Genomic DNA, 19,737 nt, shown 5'->3' with positions numbered 1-19,737 from the left:
TGTGGGAGAGGAGACACTATTAGTAATTCCTGGAACAAGCCAGAACAGGGTGCTACAGGCATCTGGGGCTCACACCTGCAGGACCCCTCAGGAGGCCGCGTGATGAAGCTCTGAATGGGCACATGAGGCTGTTTATAGCCACCCCACCTAAAAGGCCCTGGGCAGACCATTCCCCTCCCCCGTGCCTGGCCCCCAGGGCTCTAGCTGTCCCTGACTCTTTAGGGTTCGTCTGTTCCAGGCTCCAGCCCACCAGAAGCCTGCACACATGCTGTTCCACTGCCTAGAACGCTGTTCCTTGTCTTTTCATCTCCATCATACTTGCTCCTCCTTCAGCTTCCCCAGGGAAGCATCCAAGGACACCCCGATGGTGTCACTCGGTTTCTCTAAGTATCCTTAGACTCCCCCAGAGCTTCTCCTTTCTGGCACTTAGGCTGGAGTTTAAATTTGCTTGCACGATTCTTTAGGGTTTTCTTCTTCCCCACCAGATTTTAAGCTCTTCTTGTTGGCAAGAACCAGTCCTACTTTGCTTGCCACTGTTGTAGCCCCAGCACTAAGCAAATGGCCCAGCACATAGTAGGTCTCAAGTATAAGTTGAACGAATGTGCTAGTATCTTTGGAGTATTCACACCAGCCAAGGAGGTTTTCTGGTGTCACTTTATGTAGTTTTTGTTAGGCTGAAGAAAGGAAAAACAAGGACATGCAAACAGAACAGAAAGATGCCATAGGGGGAGAACAGACCAGACCCCAAAGTCCATGCCGTATATGGAAAGGGGACAGCTCTCCCTGAATTCCATCCTGATGTGCCAACAGGGACCCGGATGTCAGCCTCCTCCCTCCTGGAAGGAAAAAAGTTTCTCGTTGTCTATTATGTCACCTTTAGCCAATCATACCTCTCCACGCCCCCTAGGATAGCTTGCCCACTCCTCCCCCTCCTAACCCCTTATAAGCCCCCACCTCCCTGACCCGGTGTGACTTCTCTGGCCTCTGGCAATAAGGCCACAGAACCTCCCCCAGGGGTATTTAAATAAATTACCTGGCCCTTTGTTGTTTCTCTTTGCCTGCTTATTTTGGCTAGAATTTATCTTACAGTTTTGTTATTAAAAGAGGAAGAGTGAAGGTTTTCTCCAATTACTCAGGTGCCTCCAGAAATGGATCTGCCTTCAGTTCCCTGGGGCCTCCACCCACTACCCCACCCTGTGCCCCCAGGGAGCCCAGGCTGCCTGGTCACACTCGCTGGTCAGTTCCCAGGCACCTATGTGCCTCCCCCACTTCTGCAGAGGGAAACCCCTGTATAATCTCAGGGTTGCCGAATTACCACCATCAGACCTCTCCCCGCACTGTGGGGACTGCCACGTTATTTGGGCTTCGCCATCTCCGTTCTTGTGCCCCATCGCTCATCAGGGTCAACTCCTCCACCCGTGCATGTCAGGAGGAACAGAGAGGACACTGGCAGCACTGGGAAAAAAGCCAACATCAAATTTACTTTCAGATCTGACTTCCGTTCCCCTTGCTTAAGATTCCAGGTTTGGGCTCCAAAATTTCTGGAACCTGGACGGCCCTGTCCCTGTATTCAGCTTAGTCATGAGCCAGACAGAACCCCAATGATGCGGGGTGAGCCGTCCTGGTGATGTCAGTGCTCAGGAACATGTCTGTGTGAAACACAAGGACTCTGGGAGGCCCCCAGAGAAACCAGGCCTTGCGGGGAGCGCCACGGAGCTTCTGAGATTGCTCTGGAGACCCCAGGCTGCCTGGCAGCTGTGTGCGTCTGGCACTGGGGTGGTTGGGCGAGACGCCAAGGACAGGAGACTCATCTTTCGAGACTTTCCCTGGTTGCCCCATTTCCTCCGGCCTCCAGCTCCAGACCAGAATAGAACGAGGTAAATTCAGCCTCTTGGACGCAAACTCAAGGAATAAACAAACCAACACAAACACAGTTTTCGTGCTAGGTCGCCTTTCCTCTGTTTTCTTTTTTCTAAAGAACCACAGGCTGTTTTGAGATTCCAAAGCCAGATGAAGCCAGCAGACCACGGGGAAAGGAAATGAATTTAACAGCGGAACTTAACTCGCAGACAGACGCATGTGTTGCAATTACCAAATTCAAAGTTTTCAGAAACAAAGGCCTAATCAGAACGACCAATATACAGAGCTGGGAGTGGTCCAAGACGTCATTCTGCCTGTGGGTCCCTGAGCCCACAGGGGTGGCAAGGAGGAGGGAAGGCCAAGGAAAGGCCTTGTGCTTGATAAGCACGGGCTATGCCAGGTGGCATTTCTGCCACTGAGCCCCCAACAGCTTGTGAAGTTTATCTCCCATTATGTCTTGGGGACCACCTGATGTGGATCCTGAGTCCAGGACTTGAATGCAAGGGGTTTGTCTGAGAGGCAGGATGGGAAGAGAGGCAGTGACGGAACAAGCCAGAACAGGGTGCTACGGGCATCTGGGGCTCACACCTGCAGGACCCCTCGGGAGGCCGCATGATGAAGCTCAGCATGGTGTTCTGCCAGGTGCGAGGATACTGGGCTGTTTACCCAGCAGCCCGCCTGCCGGCAGTGGAGGGCTGCTCCCAGGGGCCTTGCTTGGCTCCTCAGCCCAAGGAGGGCTGGAGGCCCTGTCCAAGGTCACAGTTGGCAAGGCCGACAGGGCACGAGTTGTCCACCCAGATGTGGAGTGGAGAAGAAACTGCTTCCTGGCCCAGGGCGCAGACCCCCAACCCAAGACAACCTTGAAGTGACACTGGCCAGAGGTGACTCAGTGGCAAAGGGGAAGCCTCCCGATGGCCCCAGAATCAAGACTAGGGGCCTCACAGGCTCTTCTAGGAACTCAGGGCCCTGGACACAGACCCTGGGCTCTTGCACATGTGACTCCTGACAGTAAGGGACCCAAAGTGGGGCTCTGTCAGGAAAAGCTCTCCTACGAGAATCCCACTTTCTTTCCTTTGACAATGATAGGTTTCTCCAGGCACTCCTTGTTTCAACTCTTAGTTCCACTTGCAAACCTGACTCACAAACTACCCCACCCTCCCTCTTCTACTCCCCGGGCCTGTGGGAGCCAAAGGTCAGGCCCAAATCCCTAAGCCCTCAGCAGGGAGGAGAGAACGGGAGTCTGCTTCCACCACCCAAGGACCATCCTCAAGGAGTCCTTAACTTCACCCTGGGGAGAAGTCAGGAGAAACCCTCCCACTTAAAAGGTCTTACAATCTAGTTTTCACTCAAGAAGCAAAACCATTTGCTCTGTGCCAGGCACTGGGGAACAATGGTTGAACACCCCAAAGATTACAAGACACCTAGTGATCTTGACCACCAGCTGTCCAGGTTGAGAAGCCGGTGAATCCACAGCACAGGTGGGGGATTCGAGGTGGATTTTAAAGTCAGTGGGGTTGAGATAAGTATAAATAGTGGGAGAGGACTGTGCATAAATGTGGGTTGACTGTCAAGGTCATCAGAAACAAGCAAAGTCTAAATCTCACAGGCAAGAGGGTGTCTCAAGGGACAACTAAATGTCATGTGATGCTCTGGATGTGTCCTGGGATAGGACATCAGGGTAAAAACATAGAGAATGTGGATAAATTATTGACCTTAGTTAATAATAACAATGCATCAACAGGGGTTCATTATTATAGCAAGTATACCGCACTAATGTAAGATGTTTATAACAGGGAACTGGGCTCAGTGTGTATGGGATTCCTGCACTATCAACTCCGTTTTTCGGTAAATCTGACACTGTCCCCACAACTAAAATCTAGTAAGCAAAAGCAAATTTTATTTTTTTAAAAGCTGGTTTCTGGAAAGTGGGAGCAGGAATTAAACTAGAGCAGAAGACTGGAAAGACAGCGAAGGGAATGGGAGAAGAAAAATAGGGGGAGAGAACAAGGTATCTCCAGAGAAAAAGCAACCTGTGCAAATGCCAACCTGGCCACACCAGAGGGCATGTGTACACATGCCTGTCTGTGTCTGCATGTGTGTCCATGTGGGTGCATGTGTGTTTGTTTAGGTGGGATGCTGCATGGCTTTCCCCCACCCACTTCCCCTGCTTCTATCTTCCCTGGACACATTTTCTAATCCCTTGCTTTCACACATAATCTTGTCTCAGGTCAGGCTTTCAGCAGCCCAGCCTGAGACCAGTGGCCAGTAGGCTTCACTCAATGGCAACTTCACTCAAGCAGCAGTGGTTGGAGCACTTACAGCAGGAGCTATGCTGAGGGTTCAGGCCAAGCACGGGTTCAGCAGGAGGGAGTGCTGCAATCCATTAGCAATGCCTGCCTTGGGTCTGGGAGGGGGAGTGCAGCCCACATGCCAGCTTTCCTTCCTCCATTCTTAAGAGTGGCAAATGGAAAGCCATGGGCATTGTGGAAAGAAGAAAATGGAACTCACAGAGGCAAAGACTGGGAAGACAAAGGAAGGACCAGTGTTTGAAGAACCAGTTGAGTATTTAGCCAGATGCCTACTTCTGCCCCAAACTTGACATAACCAAGGACTTCCTTAGCAATGGTTGGCTCCTTTAAAACATTATCTTCCTGGTGAGCCTGCCTTCCCCATCCCCACTGAGTTCACATGTGAGCAGGCACTTTTCTTCCCAGCTACAGATGACCACTCATGACCAAACTGAAAAGTATTAATTCTCTTTGTCTCCTGCCAGAAAGGCTAAAGCAATTACAGGCCCTGATATGAAACACAGATGTTAATACATTTGGAAAAACAGGCTCCTATAGGCAAGCAGAAGTCCAAGTATGAAGCACTTTTTGGAATTAAAGCCCCAGATCGAGTTATACAGCCGGCCCCCAGTCCAAAGGCCCGTTCTCCCAAAATTCATCCCAGTATAGGAAACCCAGGTCCGTGGCACACACACTGCCATTTCCCCTAGTTGCAGACAAGAACCAATCCGCCCTTGGGTACCCATTGGCACAGAAGTTTTATGTAACATTAATTATAATCATCACAGGGAAACTTCCCTAAGATCGAAAAGTATTATAATTACAGGCAATTTTCACTTTTTGGAAATTGGGCTCAGATGCTGAAGAAAGACTGCAAACAAGACGTTCTCGGGTTTCAGTTCTGGAATAGAAAGCCCAGCGGTTTTGCTGGGATGGACCAGCCCAAGGCTGGAGGTGCTGGGAGAGTGAGAGGCAGGGGCCAGTGCTCCTTGGCCAGCACTCACTCAGCCTACAGGTATCTGCTTGCACGCATCTCTGCCAGGCGCTGCGCTAGGTAAGGGAAATGCCTCAATGTGAGAAGCAGCCATGGCTGTCAATTCAGGATGCCCACACCCTAGCAGAAGGCCCATGGTTCTTCCGTCCATGCACACATACATACTGTCCTGAAAATCAACTACGTGCCACACTCCAGGTACAAAGGCTATGTGACACTGGACAAAACAGAGCAAACTCCCACTCTCGTGGAGCATCTGTCCTGCCCTGCCACCGGGCGACCGTCATGGTCACTGCAGTTCCCATCCAGACCTTCACTGAGGCTCAGCAAGGGTCCATGACCCAGCCAAGTTCGTGCAGCTTCCAAGTGGTGGGACGAGGGGCAGACCCAGCTGTCTCCAAAGCCACTGGTCTTTAGCTCCTTGTCACATGGCATTGCTGGGACAAGCTGGGTGGGTCTTTTGTCTTCTCTGCCTCAGTTTCCTTGTGCAAAAAATACGAGTTCTCCACCATTATTCAACTCCTAGGATTGCCGTGAAGAGAAAGGAAAATGTGTATCTGCCAGCCAAGAGAAGACAAACCTGGTGTCCCTAACCTGGTGCCGCGCCTCAGTTTTCTTGTCTATAAAATGGAGTGGGTGAGGGTACCTCCCTCATGGCCTGTGATGAGAAAGGTCTGCTGCATGGTGAACACTCCGGACAGTCAGCTGTGCTGCATGACCGCTGTCCAAGGCAGCCGTCCTTTCTCCCAGTTTAGAGGTGTTGTCAGAAAGTTGCGGGGGCTGGGGGTGGGGGGCAGCAAAGATTAAACTGTGAATTTGGGAGGCTCAGTCAGATTGGTCCAGAGTAAACAGAGCAGCCCTTTCCCACAAGGAGGGTCTGCAGAGGGACCACTTGCTCGCCTTGACCTTCACAATCAAGCATTAGATCCCTGCAGAGTGATCAGAGCAGGTGCTTCAATGGTGCCCTTGGTGTCACCATCTGTGCTGTCCTCTCCCAGAAAGATGTCTAGACCCCCATCCACTGGTCCTGAGGGACCTTACGCTACCGCTCACCAGCACTGTTCATGGCCAGCGCACCCCTAGGTGGGGAGCAGGATGGGGGTCTCCATCCCCACTAAAAGGATGAAGTGACTCATCCAAGGTCCTCAGATCTTTAGGAGCTTTAAAAAATTATCAGTGTTACAGGGCTACTGGGACCAATGACATCAGAATTTGTGGGGTGGGACCCAGCACTCCAAATTGTCCTTATTACCTGGGTCTCAATTCCCCCTCTAGTGGGAGACCTCGGGAGGGTCACTGACCACTCTGTACCTTATCCACAAAATAGGAACAGAGACTTTTTGAGTTGTTCTGAGGAATAAGGGGACACATGCAACTAGCCAACCTCCAACCTGACCCATTGCAAGCACTCAACAAATGGAACCTGTTGCCATTAATGCCCCACCACCATCCACGTTCTGTTCTCCCTGCAAAGCCAGGCGTGGCATGAATTAGGGAAAGAGGGGCACAAAGATCAAAAAAGCCACTAAGGCCTACCAGATGGCCTTAGCCTGCAGGACAGGAAGCCCCCAGGCCATTCAGCCCCAGGAGGCCAAGCAGGGCAGGCCAAGTTGCTTAGACCAACTCTACTGGACTGGACACAGTGCATGCTGTCCCTGCCCAGCGGGGTCACCGAGCGCAGGCTCTTTCTAGCAATCCTTTGCACAAGTGAGAGCACCCCAAGGGGAACCAGGAGGAGTCAAGGGGCCTTTGTTCCTGCTCGAGCAGCTCTGAGCTCGCAGACGGGAAAGGCAGCAAGGAGAGTGCCCTGCATCCTTGGCCAGGCTGCCTTCCGGCGTGCTCTCCCCTGACCTTCCGGAGCATCTTGGCAGTGCCCTGGGGCCAGCTGCTCCCTCCTTACCCTGAAGAAGGGCTACTGGGGAGCTGAACCAGCAACTCCCAGGAAAGCAGCTCAAAACCTGAGCTCCTGCCCCGGGGCGGAGGTGAGGCATGGGAGGTGGAAGCCAGGAGACGCGGAACCAGGCATGTAGGCCTTCAGTAACAGCAAGAAGGCTCCAGGAGCTTCCGGAGGCCTCCAGAGCCCAAAGGGCTCTCCACCCTCAGCCAACCCCTTCCCTGTGCCAGTGAGACTGTCAGTCGGGGCCTGGACCACACTCGGGCTCAGTCGCATGGGAGAAAGTCATCTTTGGGGCCAGGCAGCAGGGAACACGGGGACCTGTGCTAGAAATCTCTCTCCTTCCATCTGTTGGACATATTAAGGCAGCTCACAGATGAGAGACAGAAGAGATTTCAGCCACCTGTTCAGAGCCCTAGCGCCAAAGGGACTTACGTGGAAGCTTTAAAAAAGGGCCAATGCCCAGGCCCACCCCCAAGACTCCGATGCACCCCAATTTGTAAAAGCTGCCCCAGGGAAGCTGATGCCCAACCAAGCGTGAGAACCACAGCCTGGGACTTGCCATCACTCCACTGGAGCCCCAGGTGAGGAAATCAGACAAGCAAGAACCCCTGTGTTGCAATGTGAGTGCTGGACTCAAAGACCTGGGTTCAAGTCCCAGCTCTGCCACTTTCTAGCTGTGTGACCTCAGGTAAGTTTACTTACCCTCTCTGAGTTAGTCTCTACACCTGGAAAATGGGGACAGCAAGTCTTTCTAAGGTCATTTCCAAGGTACACAACAAAGCTGAAGTGCTTGCAGAGTCACACATCCAGTGAGTACCAAGTAATGAGAAGCTAAGAGCACGGGGTGGGGACGTGCTCTGGAGTGTGACCATGTCCCTCTGCCCAGACATGCTCATGGTGACTGAAGTCAGATAAAAGTCAGACCTTGCTACCAAGTCCCTAACCTTTATCTAACACCAGGAAGACTGCAGAAGGGTCCAATGACCTGCCGCCTTGAGCCCCTGGGGGTTAGGACCACGACACTCTCCCGGTAAGATGTCCTTTACACCCGGCACCCACCCACCTGCTCGCCAGTTTCCATGGATGGAAACCAGAAGGATATCCCCCAGAGCTCGTCAGAAATGCAGCAGCTCAGGCCCCAGCAGAGCAGCTCACTGTGCATTTCCACCGGCTCCTGGGAGCCACATCACGGAACTGAGCAGTTAATGGACAAGGATGCCGCTGGACCAGCTCAGGGAAGCTCTGAGGACGCTTCCTTCTCAAGAGGAAAGCCCTTCTCCTGGAGGGCGGGGAGCCCAGGGGGAGGGCCGCAGGTGACAGAAGCCCCACCTGGGGGCAGCTGGGGGCCTGGCTCTGGCTGCCTTCCTACTGCCCCAAGGCTGCCTCGGGCGAGCCACCACCTGGACCCCTCCAGCCCACCACAGGGGCAGCTCCCTCTCCCTCAGTAACAACCTGTGGCTGATTCAGCCTCAGCCCCAGGGACCACTCTGAAGTCCCCCTCCTGGTAGCCAAAGTCCCTGAGATGGACCGAGGGATGCATTTGGTCCAGCTGCCAACATCATCTTGACCTTGGCAGCTACTAATTCCCTTTGAGGGGGTTCTGCTGCTCTGGCTGACCGGTGGCCCCTAGGGGTGCCTCACAAGCACCAGGGTCCCCCACAGATGGGGCAGCACTAAGGAAGGAGGCTTGGGACCTGTGGGGAAGGGAAGGAAAAGGATGAGGATGGAAAACGCCCAGCCCATTTCCCACAAATGAAACCGGTTAAGTAGTGCAGCCCCTGCCCCGAACACCTCCACCTTCAGCAGGAACCAGAGTCTGAGCCAATGGGGACAGAAGAGAGTCCAGCTCTGGGAAGCCAGGCCCCAGCTGCTCTGGCCCTGGGCCCGGGGTGCAGAAGAGGGGGGCAAGGCTCCCATCCCTTGGTGCCCCCCCACCCCCCGACAGGAAGGCCGGACAGCCAAGGCCATCGCCTCCAGAGCTGCCTCTCAGCCCCTGCCCACCCCACAGCCTGCCAAGGGCGGCCCGGCACACCTCTCCAGCTGTCTGGGCCGTGCTGCAAGCAGGGCCTGAGGGCCATGGAAGGCCTCCAGCTCAGCTCATTATCGGAATTTAATCTGGATTCTGAGAGATCAAGAGGACTGGGAGGAAAGCAGCTGCCACAGGAGGAGAGAGGCTGAGGCCAACCCAAAGCCCCTAATCCCCGGCACCCCCAGGGCTTCCCTGGAGCTCGGCAGAGGCTCACCGGAGAGCCAGATGTCCCAGCTCTGCACAGCTGGGTGGCTGGCAGCAGCGCGGCCGCGGCTCTCTGAGCAGAGGGAGCAGGCCGGCCACAAGGCAGGGCGCGGGGGCAGGATCTGGGTCCCACCGGGGATCAGGAGAGTCAGATCTATAAAAACGGCCTCAGCTTGGACAAATGCAAACAGGGGCTCCATCAGCACACAAGGTCAGGCCTTCATCTGCACAAAATCCAGCGATTTTTGCACAGGGAGAAAAAGGGTGCTGCAGCCAAAACCTGGAGCTCTCCATTCCCCTAAGGAGGTCTCCGCATTCCCTGCAATGAGGATGATGGAGATGACGATAGCGACGGTTATGGAGACAGGGAGGGTGGTGCTGCTGGTGAAGGTGAAACTGACATTCATTAGTGAACATTTACTGAACACTTACTATGTTCTAAGTAAGTATGTCAACCCCCTTCATCCTAGCCATGACCCTGGGAGGCAGGTGCAATTATCAGTCCCACTGTGTGGAGAAGGACACTGAAGCTGTGAGGGGTTGTGACTTCCCAAGGCCAAAATGGTACGTGGTGCTGGGACTCGAATTCACAGTCTTACTAGCTCGGAGATCCCTCCTGGAATTATATAATAGGACTGTTTTGCTTCTGGATTAAAAAACAAAACGCCACCCAGAAGAAAAGTAAATATTTTTTTTTTGTTTAAATGTTAACCTTTAAACTTCCAGAGCATGAGGGCCTTGCCTCCTTCTTGCACGTACCGAAAGGGAATTTAGAAATCTAAAGACAGTACCCCCTTCCTTCCCACCAGTGCCCCTCACTCCACTCCCTGGCCCAAGATTGGCACACTTTCAACTGCCGCACTACCCCCTCTGCTTGCACGCAAGCTCCTAGAGGGCAGGGACTTGGGTGGGGTTACAGCAGCCAGTGCCTGGCATATATTTGCTGATGAGGGACTTTGTATCTCAGGAAATCAAAGTCCCCAGAGGCAGGAACCCAGAGTCAGGCACCCCCAGAGATCTCCTGTGACCAAGCTACTCACTGAGGACAAGCCCACCAGGGAGCCTCCGACAGCTATCCCCACCCATCCTTCTTCCAGCCAGTGACTCAGGTCTCCTCTCTCCCCTGGGGCCTGCAGATCCAGCCCACGGCTCTAAGGCAGGGTTGATGAGGCAGCCACCTCAAACTGTGACAGGACCACGTGCCCACGTTCTTGGCAGGTTGACACAGGTAGAAAGATGAACAGCTGCTGGCAGCCTGGTGGGGAAGCCAGAGGCTCATGTTTCATCTAGGCAAGAACTGTGGCTTACCCTGCCCAGCATCACTGTCCTCCCTTCTGTCCTTCCTACGACCCCTGCTTGCACGTCTTCTTCACCCCATTATAGGTTCAAGTCCTGCTGGGCCTGTGCATGTGGCCTTATTGGAACTTTATTTGGAACTAGGGTCTTTGCAGGTGCAGTCAGTTAAGGAAGATGAAGTCATACTGGACAGGGTGGGCCCCTAGCCCAAGAAGACTGGTTTCCTCCTAAGAAGAGAAAGGCACACCAAGGGAGCGCCGTGTGAAGACACAGCGCCATGGGGCTGCAGAGGCAGAGAGCAGACTGACGCAGCCGTAAGCCAGGAGCGCTGACAATCAACAGCCACCACCAGGAGCTGGAAGAGGCACACGGGACCCTCCATGCAGGTTTCTGAGGGAGCACAGCCCCGCTGACACCTTGATTCCAGACTTGGAGCATCCAGAACTGTGAGAGGACATTTCTGTTGTTCTAAGCCACCAGCTTGGGTACTCCGGGCGGGGGAATGGGGGAGACAGCCCCGGGAAATTATACACTCCTCAGCCAACATTTTAAAGGATATCCCACCCTTGTGACCTGGGCTTACTTGCCCCCACAGTCCAGGTCTGAGGCCAGCGGGTGACACATGGGTGCTCAGTGGTGACTGAATAAATGAATTGCTGGGCTCACACATGCCTCTCCAAATGCAGTGGCCTCTGACCTCCATGAAGGAGGTGCCCTGCCCACCACGTCCCCCTTGCCCATCTCAGAGTCTCTGGTGCTCTTTCCAATGCATGGAGCAGAGCAGGTGTGCACAGGAGGTGTGGGACATGTGGGCGGGGCCTCCCCTCGCACTGGGGGCAGCGCCTAGGGATACTGGCAGTCCTGAAGCAGGCTCCTGCTCACAGGAAGGAGGGACGGCCTCAGCAGCATCCCAGGCCACCGCAATGACCACCGGCCAAGGAGGGTATATGTGTCCCGCCTGGAGAACTTGGAGGAAGAGTCACCCAGGTGACACCAGCCAGCCCTTTCAGTTCTGCTCAGCCAAACACACTCGGGCAGCTGCATTCCTGGGGTTAAATGTCTTGATGGAACTTTCTGAGGCCGGCCTGGGGAGCCTGCCAGGAGGCCTGGGGTATGAGCAGGGCTCGGGTTTGCTCAAGTGGGCTCATCAAGTGCTATTGATGAATAACCTCTGGGTACCTGCCTCACCCCCAATTAATCAGCCTTCATGAGAAAAGTCAAACGTGTTCTTGCTCAAGAGCCCCGGGGGATCTGTCAGAGAACAGAGCAAATACATGTCACACTCCAGGAATAAACTTGATGCTTTTTCTTGTATTGGGCCTGAGGTTAAGCCCGCCAGGGTTACCTGGGGCACCTGAGTGCCTCAGTAAGATGTAGAGGTAAGGTCAAGGCTATCTGCCACCTCCCCCCTGCGCCGCACCCACATTCCTTTCTGGCACCACCCCTTGGAAAGGATCTGGCACCCCGTCTGTAGGGCGATGCATGCATGTGGGGGCTCTAAAATGCAAACTGAAGCCACACTGAGATACCATTTGTCACCCATCAGACTGAGAAAGATCAAAACAGTCTGATAAGAGACGGTGCTGGTGACACATGGGGTAGCAGGCCTCTCACTGCTAGCAGGAGGGCACCCTGGCACAACCGAGGCAAGCGGTTCAGCAAAATCTATCAGTGACCAATGTGTGCACCTGACCCCACCATTCTCTCTCTAGAACTGTATCTAAATGATAGACATGCACACACATGAAATAAGGTGTCATGGAAGATACCCTTCCTACTAGGTGCTGCCATCTATTACATGGGAAAACGGAGACCCTAAGACCCTGCCATGTACGTGTAGGGAACAGATTAAATACTGATGGCCCTGCACACATGAGGAAGGGAAGTGGGGGTGAAAAGAACAAGGACTCTCCCTGTGGAACCACATGGAAGGATTATCAAGGTTTACTGCCAAGTGGCAGTAGTCAGGGGCAGGACAGAGTGTATGATGTACAATTTCCGACAACACACAAACACACAAATATATTTGCTGATTTGCTCAAACCAATGGCTGCCTAAGGTAAGCAACTTTGCCACAGTTGCTCATCTTTCTTTTGAATTCTATACCATGAATGTATCTTACCTATTCAAAATCAAATTTCTTAAAGAAAGATTTTTTTGCATGCCCGAGCTCAAGTCCTATTTGGCCCCTTTCTCTCTGGGTGATCTTGGGCAAGTGACACACCATTTGCTTCCAGGTCTTAATTCTCCCCATTTCCCAGATGAGTCACTCTTCAGAGGGCCATTGTGAATATAAACTGCGAGAGTCCTCTGCCTGCTTATTTATGGCTTGAGGGTTTTTATCCCCTAACATTTTATTACAAATGGTCACTTTCATGACAAAAAGTTTCTTCCTCCTCCCCGTCCCCTTCTCTGTTATGCCCCTAAACACACGTACACCCAGGCCACCCGGAAACACCTAGATAGGGCCACACAATTCCAGAGTCACCTGAACATCCCCTATACCTTCATTTGCTGACAGTGACAGTGTGAAGAAATAGTGACATACACCGTATCTCTTCTTTAAAAAGGTCTTCAGGACAAGGACTGTGCAGGGGGTCGGTGCTCCGTGGTGGGAGCAGCTGCACATGCCCGCCCAGGCCCACTCTGGCCCCATCCTCTGGCCGCCACCCGCTTCTTCCTCTGCAGCTGGAGAGAGTGCAGCACCTTCCCAGCCACCGCCAGGGCACCCACCTGCCCAAGTGCTCCTGCAGCACCTGGTAAACGCTGATCCGGAACGTCTCGTTATCGAAGCGTTCCCGGATGTAGTCCTTGTAGATCCGGAATTCGGCTGCAGTCACAGCTTCCCCTTCTGGGATCTTGGAAAGATCAAACCGGAACTCCCGATGGTGGTAGCGCGGGTGGAAGAACTCTCTGTCATGTTCCACTGGAAAGGCAAGAAAACACACCCCAGCACCAAAAGCTCGTTAGTGACTGGGTGTCATTGTCCCAGACCACAGCCCAAGTTCCCTGACTGAGCTAGATGGAGGCGGGCACACGGCCAGCACCTCCTGGCGATGACTGCCCATTCCGCGCTGACCTGCTCCAGCCTGGAAGGCCACAGGTGCAGACCCAGGGTCACTTGAACGACGAAAGCAATGCGGAAACAGTGGGGCACTGGCCTCGCCATCCCAGAGATGCTGGGCAGACTCGGGTTCCAGGAGATCAGGCCCGGGTTCAAATCCAGACTTGGCCACTAACTAGTTGGCCTGGACAAGATACCAGGTAACTTACCTGGACCTCAACTTCTTTCTCTAAAAACTAGGGTAATAATCCTCATTCAAGGATTGTTGAGGTAAGTGATCTAATCCACATAAATAGTTTAACCTCTGGCAGGGATAGTTAATTGTAAACATAAACCTTACTACGCTTTTTGCAGGGTGCCCTAGGCCCGTCATGCTCAGCCCCAGCGGCCTGTGAGAATCACCACGGGAGCTTTGAAAAATGCTGATGTCCTAGCCGAGGTGTGAGCTGGTGACGTTTAAGAGTCTGCAGTGTTTGCCAATTTCCAACCCGGCAGGTTCCAGGCTACCACGGTGAAGTCACCAAAGATGGAGGCGGGAACGATGGCACGCAGTGGGCTCTAGCACCCTGCCCTGCCTGCCTCCTCTGGACCAAGTGAACCTGTACCTTTGATACTGCACTTTTTAAAGTACTCCAGATGTTTCTCATAGCAGCCAGGGTTTACAACCACAGTTAGATTAAGAGCTGAAAAAGAGGCAAATGGCAGAGTCTGGGGGTGGGGGGCACTTTTGAAAATGACTTCAGGACAAAACAAGGCAAAGGTCTCAGCTTTTTTCCCTTATACTGGCAATGGTACTAGACTGAGACATTATGCCCATCTCAGAGATGATGAATACCAAAATGGGTAAGCCTAGCAACAGTGTTTCTGGGAATGGGCCTGTTGTTCCCAAGGATCACGCATCCTCTGGTCCAAAATGGAGCTGGGATGAAGTCGGGGGTCAAGTGCAGGACGGAGGCAGAATGGCCCAGCTCAGCCAGGCCTGCAGCACATGCTGCGAGATACAGTCCCACCTCCACTTCCAGCCTGGGGGCATGGGGAGCAGAGAGAGAGGGACTGATAATGCAACCAGGCTGGCTGGCCGGAAGAGAGGACACACATGAGCCCAAAGGCTCTCAGGCTGGGTTAGAGACGCACACAGCATGTGACGCCTTTAAGGCAGGCGGTTCCCAGCACTGGTAGCCCAGAGGTCCTGTTACAGGTTTCCATTAAAAAAATTTTTAAAAATCTGTTCTAAACCTTAATAATAGTCCTAAAAAATATTGGCATGAGGGCAGGGGGTGCTAAGGAATTATCCACTCAGCAGGCTGTTCCCTACAGGGCAGAGAGGGCAGATGAAGTCCTTGAGAGTGAGGGGCATGGCAAAGAGCCCAGCTCACCGTGGAGATGCCCTGGGCCAGTCCTGTCATCCTCCCAGTTCATCTACCCTCCAGGTCACTCTAGGAGGTGGCACAAGCCGTGCCAGTAGGGGATGCATCTGACACCCAAGAGGTGTTGAAGGCATGCCCACGGTCAAGGTGCTGGGACTCAAACCTGGTCCCCCCCAAATTGGACAGTCACCAGGCATCTCAACGGCTGTGCTAACTCAGCAAGAGTGCCTTTGCCTGTTAGGACTTCACTGCATTACAGCATGTCTGTAACATGTGCCCACACCTTGTGTGTGCAGCCCAGCGAACTGTCACAAAGCAAACCCACTCATCAAACCTCTGCCCAGGTCAACGATCAGACTGTCACCAGCATCCCCCTTTTCTCCCCTGGCTTTGCAAACTGTAGGTTTGTTTTGCTTGTTTTGAACGTGGTAAGCAGAGAATAACACAGTATATATATTCCTTTGTACCTGGCGTCTTTGATTCGACAGTGTCTGTGGGATTCATTCGTACCACTGTGGATGTTCACATCCTCACTGTATATAAAATTCAGTTTGATTACAGCACAATCCATTTGTCCCTTCTAGAGCCCATGCACCTTTGGGTGGTTCCAACCTGGGCTCCTGCTGCAGTGCCGCTCCTGCACTCTGGTGAGAAAGGGCAAGCAGAGCTACAAGTGGAAGTGTGCCCAGCTTAGTAACACTGACCCTCCCCGAGTGTTGTATCAAGGAGCTTTGTCAGTGTGTGCAGGGAGGAGTGATGCAAGAAGACTGGCCTGCCTATGAAGGTGACAGCATAGCCTGGAGACAATGTGGTGGCCTCCTTAAGGGCTTTTCCGCAGGGGAACTGGGAAGGGGTGGTGAGGCAGTGACCCCCTGCAAGCAGTCAGTGTGCACCGTGTGCTGCCTCAGCCTCTGCACCCTGTGAGGCCTCAGTGAACACAGGGGTGCCCCCAGCACCCCCCACCCAGTGCAAGGTCACCCAAGCCCATCTTGTAATTGAGGTCATCACCTTGCCTCCAGGTAGCAGCGTTCAACACGTGGCTCGTTCAGCCTTCACAGACCTCGGCTGCCTGCAGCTCCCATCTGTGAGCACTCCTAGGTCTCCCCCAGCTCTCTGGCCACTCCTTGAAGCATTCCCTGAGATATTCCCGTTTGTGGGGGGTTAACATGGAGTTGTGGAATAGGAGGGGGGCACTCCACAGGCCACTCCCTGCTCCTCACTGCTGAGGGTTCCAGGCAAGATCTCCAATGGCAGATAAAGTCTCCGTTTCTGTTTCTAACCATCTTCCATTCCCCTCCCACAGTGGTGCCAAATCTCCGAAGGTCATGAAGAGCCCTTGACAGGTGTAATGCTTCGATGTCAGCAAAGAGGGCTGCTCCACACTGTCACGTGCAGGAACCCCAACCATGATGCCAACGCCGTGAGGCCCCCAACAAAAAACTCCGAGCTGCACCTGCTAGCAAATACAGCAATCAACCAAAACCAAGACTGGGAGTGCAGGACCCCCGGTTTACAATGAAGACGGCTAAGAACATATTTATTGAGTGTGTGCCCTATGATGGGTCCCCCACTGAACACTCCTCGCCACCATCTGATGGAACTCAGTGAGACAGGACTGACACCCATTTTATAGATGAGGCAATTGCAGCTCAGGGAAGTCAGGTAACTTACCCAAGGTCACACAAGTTTAGTAAGTGGCGGAACCTCAAAACCCCCACTCTTGACCTCTGCGCTGTCTGCAGCCAGGTGTTCTGAGTTCGAATCTCAGTGTGCACCAGTGTGGTTTTGGCCAAGTTATTTAACTTCTGCCTCCCCTCCCAGTGGGAAAAACAGTAATGGTCCTTTTTCATGAAGTTGGTTTGGCACTTAATAACAGTGCCCGACAAATTGTGTCTGCCATTGTTACGAAGCCTCTAAAACAATGAGCTAGAGAGTGCCAATCACTATAAAAGAAGCAATATGTGCATGTGAATATTTACATAATTCAGTAATGATAACTTTATTGAAAAAAATTACAATAGATGAAATAATAAGGTTTGAATAAGCATGACATTCACACAGGTACAGTTACTGAAATCACACCCAGGGAAGAAGGAAAACTCTGATACATAATTCAAAAATAAAAAGTTTACTGCAGCAGGGGTATATGTAACTTTTTAAATGAGTAAGATAAAACGTATCTTGACTGTTAAGAAAGTTTTGATAAGGGCTTAAGTTTCTTTTTTAAAAATGATATATGGCTGAAGTGTCCATGTAAATTTCATGCAAACATGCGCAGGCTCTTTGGGAAGGCTTTCTGAATGAACTTTCTCAATTATTTTAAGACAATGAGAGGTATGAACCACACAGCCATTCTGTTCTTCCTGAAAACCCACATCATCACGTGTTCTGAAAATAATTTTGTATTCTGTCAAAGGAAGAACAGTCATTAAAAAAAAAAAAAGGCACTGAATACTTCAAAGTCCAAACCAAATTCTAAATCTCACCTTCCTAAGATCTCCATTTTATATGGAAGCCACAGCATGGAATCTCCACATTTCAACCTCAGAGTTGAAGAAGGTTTGTCCCCACTGAAGCAGATAGAAGCATGCATGTACTTTCAGTGAGAAAAAAACGTCCTTACCGCTTTCTTCTGATGTTACCATAGTTGATTACCCAAGGTTTGGTTTTAAAATAAATGTCCAGAGTTGGTATCTCTCCGTGTCCATAAAGAAAAGCTTCCTAAGGAAACCTGGAGCCTAGGAATCCACCTTTTTTCCCACCGCCCTTTACATTCCAGCACCCCACCGGCTAGGGAAGCTCACAGGCATTAACAAAGACTTTCATCTTCAAAAGATTAAAAGGGCCCAAATCCCCGAGACCAAAAGATAAGTCCAAAGAAAATGGACTCCCGAAAACACCATCCTGACAGCAACCAGCCCCATGACGGTCCCCAAAGCGTATTCTCGTGTCACTCTTTTACAAAAGCATGAAATAATGCCCCTAAAACTGGCCCTGGAAGGAGGGTGTCAATAAAGGGCAGAGGCAGGTGGGAACAAGAGGCCGCCCACCTGAATGTCCCCTCTCATGACCCTCTGACTTGTCAGCAAAGAACTCTGCCCCATATGCCAGTCAAGCCTGTGCCCCAGCACCACCAGGAGCACCGCACCCCTTCTCAGCATCTGGGGTTCCTCCTCCCATTTACATTACACAACACGTACATGCATACCCCCACTCAGTTTTAGCGCCTCTGAACAAGGGGATTATGAAATCCAACCCGCCGTGTAGACTTGCAAAGGGCAGCATGTATTTAAAGGGTACCTAAGCAAGGGTATTCAGAACCATGCTTTACAGAACTGTGTTTAACACCCTAAAATTAGGGGTGTGGATCCTCAATATACAGTCTTGTGTGCATACATTATTATACACAAAGATAAGGAATACAGTAAATTCTTGCAAGTGTGAGAAAACAAATATAGAAGATACCACATTTCTCTGCTCCCTTGTGGATTATTTTGGGCAAGGGCACAGCTCCCTGGGACGAGCAAAGTGCCTGAGGCACAGCTCACAGATGTCACAGCAGGTGCCACAACCATGCCATCTCTCTCAGAGAGCCTCACAGTCACTCTCCCAGTCATGCCATCACCTTGTCCCATGTCCCCCTTCTCCAGAGTTGAGGGATGGGTGAGAACAAGCCCCAAACTGGGCCAAACATAGGATTTCTTTTATTTTTACTGGACTCTGGCAGGGAAGAGCCCCTGTTTGTTTTCTCTGCCTTGAACTCTAAGGATGTAACTCAGCACTCTGTGCAGAGGAAGCTGGTCCAGAGAAAAGAAAACTCCAGGCAGAATGGGCATCGTACTGTAGGAAGGAAGCCTTCCAGGTTTGAACCTCTGGTCTGGCAGTCCCCATCCCGGCTGAAGTTTGGGGTTTCAGTTCTTCCAATATGAGTCATGTGGAGGCCCTTCAAGCAAGTCCCCTTTAAGCTAATTAGAGTCAGGTTTCGCATTCTGACACTTTGCAACCTACTATTTGCAATCAAGGCAGCTCAGAGAGAGCAAAATGATCCTAGTCAGTTAAGCACACATCCGGAATGGATGGGCAAGAAGCACGCCAGGTAACAGTGGTTCTCTCCAGGCAACCATGTGCCGTGAAAGCTGCTTTCTTTAGACTTGGACAACTTCCAAATACAAGATGACCCCTTGATCAAGCTCCACAGAAAGATGGGCAACAACGGGCTTGATCCTGAGCTCCCAGTGCTCAGGCTCAGCACACCCTGACACTTGATAGAGCTCCATAGGTCTACTGGATCGAAAATTTGGCTCTTTGTGTAATTCCCTTCTGGTCTTTATAGACTATTTTATTGATAACGTACCTGCCTAAAGGACACAGATTATATGTGTGTGTGAAGCTCGATGAGCTCTCTCAATGAAAACACACCCAGGCAGGAAACAGCACACTCCTTTCTGCACCCAGACATCCCCACAGGCCCCTCCCCAAAGACTGCCATCCTAACACCAACACCACAGACTCACTTGGCCAACTCGGTGCCAACCTTCTGCGTCTGCTTCCCCACTCAGCCTCCCACCTTGTGCTTACACACAGTGGTAGCTCTTCATTTCCACTACTGTACAGAATTATGTTGCATAAATAGTCCACAATTTACTTTCTGATGGGCATTTGGGTAGTTTACAATTTGGGTCTATTACAAATTATGCTACAATTGGCATTCTTATATGTGCCTTTCAAACACGTTTCT

General features: G+C 51.9%; 1 protein-coding gene across 1 annotated transcript in view; it reads right to left on the bottom strand.

Annotated features, from left to right (window-relative positions):
- Positions 1–19,737, bottom strand: part of BMP7 (bone morphogenetic protein 7) — an 85,359-nt gene that overhangs the window by 38,433 nt on the left and 27,189 nt on the right. The window contains exon 2 of the mRNA XM_017648899.3: positions 13,302–13,494. Coding sequence (XP_017504388.1) covers positions 13,302–13,494 — 193 coding nt within the window. The remainder of the gene's footprint in view (positions 1–13,301; positions 13,495–19,737) is intronic.

The sequence above is a fragment of the Manis javanica genome, chromosome 5 (genome assembly GCF_040802235.1).
Source record: "Manis javanica isolate MJ-LG chromosome 5, MJ_LKY, whole genome shotgun sequence".
NCBI lineage: Eukaryota > Metazoa > Chordata > Mammalia > Pholidota > Manidae > Manis > Manis javanica.
This window is presented reverse-complemented; position numbering and strand designations above follow the sequence as displayed.